The sequence below is a fragment of the Octodon degus genome, unplaced genomic scaffold (assembly GCF_000260255.1).
Source record: "Octodon degus isolate 3935 unplaced genomic scaffold, OctDeg1.0 scaffold00028, whole genome shotgun sequence".
NCBI classification, from domain to species: domain Eukaryota; kingdom Metazoa; phylum Chordata; class Mammalia; order Rodentia; family Octodontidae; genus Octodon; species Octodon degus.
The window spans coordinates 14,304,831-14,313,602 of NW_004524604.1; the positions used below are offsets into that span (position 1 = coordinate 14,304,831).

At 38.4% G+C, this 8,772-nt stretch overlaps 1 protein-coding gene and 1 pseudogene across 1 annotated transcript in view; one reads left to right on the forward strand and one right to left on the reverse strand.

Moving 5' to 3' along the window:
- Plscr4 (phospholipid scramblase 4) overlaps positions 1–8,772 on the forward strand; it is a 36,843-nt gene that overhangs the window by 21,790 nt on the left and 6,281 nt on the right. The window contains exons 4-6 of the mRNA XM_023713065.1: positions 3,234–3,469; positions 5,132–5,174; positions 6,407–6,633. Of these exons, the coding sequence (XP_023568833.1) occupies positions 3,234–3,469; positions 5,132–5,174; positions 6,407–6,633 (506 nt within the window). The remainder of the gene's footprint in view (positions 1–3,233; positions 3,470–5,131; positions 5,175–6,406; positions 6,634–8,772) is intronic.
- LOC105741907 lies at positions 1,062–1,622 on the reverse strand (annotated as a pseudogene).

An 8,772-nucleotide genomic window follows, 5' to 3' on the forward strand; every position in this document is an offset into this window, starting at 1 on the left:
AAGCATTTGTTCTTTCAACTGTCAAAAAAAATAGTTCCTTTTTTAATTCCTTTATGAATTATCATATGTAACCATGCTGTAGGTCAGGTCTCATATAGGACCCACTGTGGATATGAGGTTGATTTTATTTAATCCTAGCATAGTTTGTTTTATTTAGTGTCAACTACAATAAATATTGAAATTTTTTAGAATAATTTTTTGAGAAATAACAATGAAACAGTTTCAAAATCGATTAGTAGGACAGTTTCAATAATTACTGCATTACATATTGTTGTCTTAGTGGTTATTCACTGTACAAGATGCAGACATGATATCCTGTCCACAAACACTTTTAGAACAAATCCTTCTATTCGGTGAATTAAGAGAAAGTCGCTGTAATATCTATCCTAACTATTTTGAATATATGGATACAAAATGGCCGTTCATTTGTATCCCCTTTTTTTGTTTTTGTTAGAGAAGGGTATTCCATTGTCATTTAAATTTTGTAACTACTGCACTATATTGGAATATTTTGCTGAATTAACACACCTACAATATTGAAATCTTAATATGACTTATCTTGAATTAATTTCCTTTTCCTTTGAACCACAAGATTTGACATAAGACTTTCCTTTTATAAATCTCTCTGGATGAGGACCACCTTTCTTCTGTCTCTCACTTCCTGAAAGTTGAGAGCAAAGGATTTTAGGATTGCTTAGGGTGCTGCCGTTCTCTATTTAAGACTATAAAATACTAGATGTAACACTTGAAACTCAGTTACTTGCAGAAATTTAATTGTAAATATCTGAGCACCGGAATGAAAACAACATTTTTTTTTTTTTTTGCAGGCAAGGAATGCTTTATTCTCACCATAGTAGAGGAGAATGAGGGGACTTGGAGGCAGCAGTAGTGCCCCTCCCCGTCTCAGCACTCTCCTCCTTGGCCCTGGCCAGACACCAGGCAGCAGTAGCAGCAGCAGGTTGTAGGGAACAAGGGTGGGCTGTTAGTCTGCCGGCTGGTACCCATGCCCATGGAGGGTGTGCGTAGGGCCCCAATTATGAGCCAGAGACTCATGAAGGGATTCATTCAACTGTGAAGATGTGACTGGAGATGTCATCCAGGATCCAGTTGATGTCCTATAGCAGGTTCTCCCCAGTGACAGCACTGCAGCCCTGGATGCATCAGTGGTGGCTGCGGATGGAATCCAACTCCAGGGCCTCTTGAATGGAGTTAGAGGACAGCGCTCCTGGCAGGTCCTGCTTGTTGGCGAAGATGAGGAGGGTGTCTCCAGCCAGGTGCTCCTCCACAAGCAGGCCCTGCAGCTCCCCAGCACAGTCCTGCAGGGGCTGCCGGTCAGTACTCTCCACCGCCCAGATAAGGCCATCAGTGCTCTCGAAGTAGTTCCGCCAATAGGAGCGCAGTGACTTCTGGCCACCCACGTCCAAGATGTTCAATTTGAACCCTCAGTGCTTCAGGGTCTTGATGTTGAAGCCAAGCGTTGGAGAGATGGTGTCCACATCTTCCCCATTGAACTTCTTGGGAATGATGGTTTTGCCAGCATTGTCCAGGCCAAGCAGGAGCAGTCTCAGTTCTCGTTCTTTCTACTTCATCTTCTTCAGGATGGTCAAAAGGCCAACAACACATTATTAATAATTATTAACATCTTTAATTTTTTTTACTTTTAAAGAGAATAAAAAATAGTAAAAAACCACATTAGAAATGATATAGAATTTCACTAAACAAAAGAATAGGAATTCAGCAATGGTTGTTATATTGCATAATGTCTTCAGATCAGTTGCTTAGATTACCAGATATGCAAAAGTGATTTTTAAGGAAGTTATAAGAAATTAAAAAGAAAAATATCTAAGCATTAGCTACTCCTTTCAATAGACTAGCAGAAATCAGCAGTACAGTTATCCAAGCTATCCTGTATGTATACATAAATATATCATTTTTCCCTCCTTTCTTTCATTTGTCCTTTTCCTCATCCTATTTGTTCCTTCTCCTTGAACAGATTCTTCACCTTTCACAGAATCTATTGTATCTTTCTGATTTTATTTACTCTTTCTAGTTCTTACCACAGCAAGACAATAGGATGCAGGTCTGATTTATTTCATTTATGAGTATGATCTAAAATCTTGATAACTAGCAGTATATCTTAGTAACATGAGCATTTGTGTATCAATGTGTTAGCAGTTCCCTAAACTTGAAATAATCATTGTGAAGTACAGCATTATCACTATCTTAAGGGACCTGCTAAAAGGAAACATCCTAAGATCACGTATAGTCATTGTATGGTAATTCTATAAGTATTCTTCAAGGAAATCCAGGCTTCTTGACTTCACTTACAGTAATAGATACAAAATCTATGAGGTATCTGATTGAAGGTAGAATGAAGAGAAGTGGCAGAAGCATAATTACTACAGATTGAACATTTTTTTCCTCTATGGTATTGGGGATTCAGTCCAAGGCTTTTAGGTACCTCCCCAGTCCTTTGAAGTCAGCCTGGACTACTTAATGAGATCTTGTCATAGAAGAAAGAGAAAGAAAAACAGAGACAGACAGAGAAAAGGAAAAAGGCAAAAAGGGAGAAGGGGGAAAAAGCAAGAAGAAAAAGAAAACAATTTGGAAAGTTTCAGGATTGGGAAATAGTCCGTGATTTAGACATAAAGAATAAAAATCAGCGAGTGAGTCAAAGGCAGCCCAACATGGTCATTAAAAGCATCCCTTTGAAGTAAAGTAGACCTTACTATATCTGTTACCTTAAGCAATAACAACAATAAACATAGTAAAACTTTACAGTGGTAATTGTATGCTAGGCATTGTGCTAATCTTATTATAATATAAAATAAATGTATTATCTCATAAGGAAGAATGTAATGCATTGAAAAGCTAAAGTTAATATACTACTTAATATTTTTCAAACCTTATTTCATCCCTGAAATGGGGATAATTATGATTTAAGAGGATTAAATAATTTGATATGTAAAAACATCCCATTAGTTCATTGTTGTAAGTGGTACATACTCAAAATATGGCACAACTAGAGCTGGGTGTGGTGATACATAACAGCAATTTTGGTACTGAGGAGGCTGAGGTAGAAGGATCACTGTGAAATCAAGGCCAGCCTGGGCTACATTGTGAGACTCTACCTCAAGAAAATAACAAAAAAATGAAACAATTGTTGTTTCTGAGAACATGCTGTATGAGCCATTTCGTCTTCATGTGACACTTGAATTTCTTTTGGAACACAGGACTCCCTGGACCAATCGTCCCCCCACCTGTAGGTTACCCAGGAGGCTTGCCTAAAGGATACTACAGCCCACAGCAGCCCGCTACCTTTCCCTTGTACCAGCCAACTGGTAGCAACCATCCTATCGAGTATCAGCCTGGAAAATATCCTACACCAAATCAGTTTGCTCCGGTAACGTGGATGCCAGCACCAACCCCGATGCTGAACTGCCCTCCTGGTCTGGAATACTTAGCTCAGGTACTCCCCACAATTCCAAATAGTTTTCTTATGAAGTAAGACCTCAGGGCTCTAACAAGAAGAGACAAAAGTCTGGGGAGAATGAAACAGGATGAGCCAGTGATGACAGGTCTAGTTTATGAGATTGTAGCAATGTGAAGGAGGAACAGTGGGTGTAGAGGTGTTCTTAATGGATAAATAAAGTCTTCATAAAAGAATCAGGTTGACTTTTAAGACACTACTCACTGCAGCAAGCAAATGTTGTGCAATGTATCAGCCAGCTCTTTGTCTTTTAAAGACAAGCTGGAAGCAATTATTTTTCTTGTCTGAACAACTCTGCTAATATCAATCTGATCAAAAATAGATAAGCTAATTTTTATTGATGTTTTATCCCATTCATATTTATTTATTTTTATATATTTTGTTGTTATAGGGTCTCACTACGTAGCTCTGGCTCATGGTGATCCTCCTGTTTTCAGCCTCCCCAGATGTGGGATTACATCCTGCCCTGGGGGCGGGGCAGGGAAGGCATGGCACGTGGTGCTGGGGATCAAACCGTGGTCGCTGTGTTTGCCTAAGCAGGCGCTTTAGTCTACTGAGCTATCACACAGGCCCTATCCCATTCATTTATTTATTTACTTTTTTTGGGTGGGAGCAGAGTAAAGTAAAACAAGTTCCATAATTTATTTATTTATTTATATTATTATTTGTATTTTTAGGGAAGGGTCTACAGGGTGTTCAGGGTCTCACTACTAGATCAGACTCGTAGTGATCCGCCTGTTTACAGCCTCCCAAGTGCTGGAATTATAGGCGCACACAACCACACCCAGTCTCAATTGCCATCTCAGTGCACTCCAGGGGTGGGGCCAGGACTGCAGGCCCAGGGGATCCAGCTCCTGGCCCCTGAACCTGCTTGCAAGTGCTTTATTTATTTATTTTTTAATTAATTTTACTGAGAAACAAATAGTAATGAGATAGTTTCAAAACCGATTAGTAGGACAGTTTCAATAATTAATACATTGCATATTGTTGTCTTTGTAGTGGCTATTCATAGTACAAGATGGAGACATGATAACCTGTCCAAACACTACTAGTAAAAATCTTTCTTCTCATTGAATTAAGACAGTAGCTGTATATCTATCCTGTTTTGTATATACAGATATAAAATGATCCTTCATTTGTATCCCCTGTTTTGGTTTAGTCTTCTCAGAGATGGGTATTCCATTGCCATTTAAATATTGTAGGTGCATGAATTCAGCAAAATAATCTAATATAGTGCAGTAGTCCATAATAGTAGTGGGTTTTCCTTTAGACTGGCAATGTCAGAAGTTGTTGACTTGAGCATTTTACAGCTCAGCATATTAATATGGCTTTACTTTTTATACCTCGATTTTATACTTTTCTGCTAGATGGTTAAGACCAAGATAAAGCAAGACCTATATGAAAGAAATGTAACTTTGTATCTGCCAAGGTCAGTCAAATTCCCTCAGGATTTATCCTGAGACCCTGTACTGCAGTTTGTAGATCCTTTGTCAGTGTCGGCCATGTTATCCCATTCATTTTAAAAAAGATTTTTCTTTTTTGGTATCAATTGACACGGTTAATTGGTTATTAGTTTCTGTTCTAATGTTCATTAGATTTGATTTTTTCCATTTTCTAATTGTGTTTGTTCTGTTCCTACAGTTGGACAACATACATGTTCTTCAGCATTTTGATCCTCTGGAACGTATGTACACATTGTTATGTTTAGTACTCTTATCAAAGGTGCAAATTTACATTGCCTAATATTTAGTTCCTTCTTTGTATTAATGAGGTTTTCATTGGGAGTTTATTCTATTAGTCTGTCTTCAAGAAAGCAATAAAGCAAATTATTTTGTCTAATTTTATCTATCTATGCACCATCCACTCATAAGCCCTTAGACCTGGGAAGTCCTGCACCCACCCCACCCTTTACCCAATCTTCCTCCTCCATATTTACCCCTCATAGATAAGTAAAGGAAGGTGCCCAGGGACTAAATGGATTAACTAAGCACATTATGATCAGCTGTGAGTAGCAGAGCTGGGCATAAACCTCAGTATGCTTAATTCTAGTCGACTGCCCTTACTTGGACATAAGGAAAAAAGATGACAGTCAGAATGACACTTGCTCTGAGCTCATTCTTACAGGAACCCTGACCTGAACAGTATCACCTCTACTCATTCACTCAGCTACCATATTGGACTTTAATGTTTCTTGGCACTTCTTTTCTACACTTAGTCATGGCCCTTGTCATTTCAACTTATTCCGTGAGGTGATTAACTTATGCTTCAGTGTGTAATCGTATTTAAATGGTTTTATAATTAAAGATTGCAGATTTTTAACCTTTCACCAGGAATATTTTTTTAACTGGTTATGTGGGAAAGCTTTCAAAATCATTTTACAGTGACTTTATTTTATTTTTTAAAATTTTTTGTGGCACTGGGGACTGAACTCAGGACCTTGTGCTTGCTAGGAAAGTGCTTTTCTACCAAGCTATCTCCCTAGCCATTATAGTGACTTTAGAAAAATATCCTCAGATTCCAAAATTGCTTGACACTTGCAAGTCATATGAATTTTTCTGTGTATTCTAATCAATGGCATATATTGCACCTGATTTTTTTTTTTTTTTTTTTTTTAGGGCAGGGTGTACAGGGTGTACAAGGTCTCACTGTGTAGATCCGACTCATAGTGATCCTCCTGTTCACAGCTTCCCAAGTGCTGGGATTACAGGCCGTACCACCACACCCAGTCTCCATCACTGTCTCAGTGCTCCCGGGGGTGGGGCTGGCACGGCAGGCCAGGGGGTTGAACCTGAAATTTTTAAAAGCCTATTTTGCTTTAAGCCTTAGAAAGTACTCGATTACTTTTTTTAAACAATGCTTCTTGAGGCCCATTTTAACTGGCTTAATTTAAGAATTTTCTGTCCTTTTATCTTTCAGTAATGACAAACTTTGAAACTAATAACAGATATGATATTAAAAATAACGCAGACCAGATGGTTTACATAGTAACTGAAGACACGGACGACTTCACCAGGAACGCTTACCGCACACTGAGGCCCTTCGTGCTCCGGGTCACGGACTGCACAGGCCGCGAGCTCATGACCATGCGGAGACCTTTCCGGTGCACCTGCTGCTGCTTCTGCTGCCCCTCAGCCAGGCAAGAGGTCAGAAAATTGAAATCTACACCTGTTTTCTTCCTGATCGAACCCTTCCTATGTGGTCGTGCTTGTTCCAAAACTACTCAAGGAGGGATTTCCCTGGCTCTGCCAATCAAATGGAAGGAGATAGTGAGGAGGGAGGAAGCCACATCGTTTCACCAAAGAAAATTACAGAAGGATTGTTTTCTTGAGCATTTGTGCTCCTTAAGTGCTACTTAGTGGTTCAAGCACAAATTAAGATTGTTTGGACAATAATTACAATTTTGTATTTGTATTTACATAGTGCCTGGCAAATAGTATAATGAATGTAGTCTCTGGCTCTAAATTCTGTTTTGTGAATATTGTTTGTGTAATAGCTTCATATTTAATGGGTTCTTTATTTCTCATTTTTCTTCCTTTTGGATATAGTAGACACTTTTATCTTATATTCAATTGGATTTTAATTTAAAATCTTTACATGCAGTGCGTTGAGCTCATAGGCAGCCGGGAGAGATAAAACCAAATACAAATGACAGATATAGTGCAACCTATCAAAATTTTGCCACAGAATTTGGAACAGGTATTTTGTAATATTTTTTACTTATTGGTGAGCATGTTTAGTTCTCACAGTTTTATCAGCTGTGTAACTTCTTGTACTCATCACCAGAACATACTTAACGAGACTTTCCGTCGCAAGCATCCTCCTTTCTAACCAGCCCTCTCTTCCCTCTTCTCTACCTCTTCCTGCAACTACTGAGCACTCCTACACCTCTTTAAGTTACTCAAGAGTGCTATGAAATATTGGGCATTATACAGTGTATTACAGTACCTCAGCACTATCCCATGCTACTTCCTTTCAGATGTACATGTATGTGTCAGTTACAATGAATTTAATTTAAATTTCTATAAATATTATAAAAACACATATTATATAACCTTTCAGAATTAGCATTTTAAACTCATTATCATGACACTGAGATTCACGCAGATTGCTACATAGATTAATACTTTATTCCTTTTTATGGCTGGCTTGCATACCATGCTGTGATTTTTTAAGTAATTTATTTTTATGTACAATGAGATTTTTATTATCATGTATATATTTTATTTTTGTATTTAGTACAGGGTCTACAGGATCTCACTACATAGATCAGACTCATTGTGATTTTCCTGTTTACAGCCTCCCAAGTGCTGGGATTACAGGCACTCACCACCACGCCCGGTCTCAGCACACCCCAGGGGGCAGGGCTGGCAGCACAGGCCCTGGGATTGAACTCCTAAGCAGGCACTTTAATCTGCTGAGCTATTTGGCCATCCCTGAGACTTTTAATCTCATAGCTTTGAATGTGTGTAAGATGTTGGTTCTAGGAGGCTATCACATTTGTATGTTTGTATATAGTTGTGAACATCCGAATTTCACAGGGCACAAAGGTGTGGCAGAAGAAGATCATAGTCATATAAATTTTATTAGCTAACTATTCTATTTTATTATTAATTATTGTTGTTAATCTCTTGCCATGCCTAAATAATAAACTAAACTTTAATATATATGGAAGGTGTACTACATAAATAATAGCTAAAACTATCCACACTTTCAGGCATCCACAGCGGGTCCTATCCCCAATGGATGAAGGGGAATACCCTATACAATTTTCACAAAGTTTCTTTTCATTTTTCATTGTTATACTGTCATTTGTGAAATCTGGTTTCACCTGATTTACTGTCTAAGAAGTTAGCCTATTACCGCTTCATGAACTGTGTCAGAAGAGTGGCAACTCCAAGATCGGAGACAAAGAGCCTTGACAAAGCAAACAGGCAAAATGGGCATCACTGTTTTTGTGTAGGTTGCTTTTGTCCTCAAGTTGTAAGGGGTTGACTCAGAGGAGCTGTGTAGGTAGGTGGGAGTGTACCTGTGGCTAAAACTACTGAGCTTAGACCGTTGAACCCTCTTATAGAAAGTGGTTATTTTAAAATTAATTGTATTAGCACATTTTTTACATACATCATGATCTCATTCATATGGGAAATTTGTATCTGTATATACTGTATCTTAAATCTTTTCTTTCTTGTTTCCCCTCCCTTTTCTTCAATCCTTTCCATTTGCAAAATTTTGTTTCTACTGTTTCCTTCTATACTGTCTCTCTCTCTCTCTCTCTCTCTCTCTCT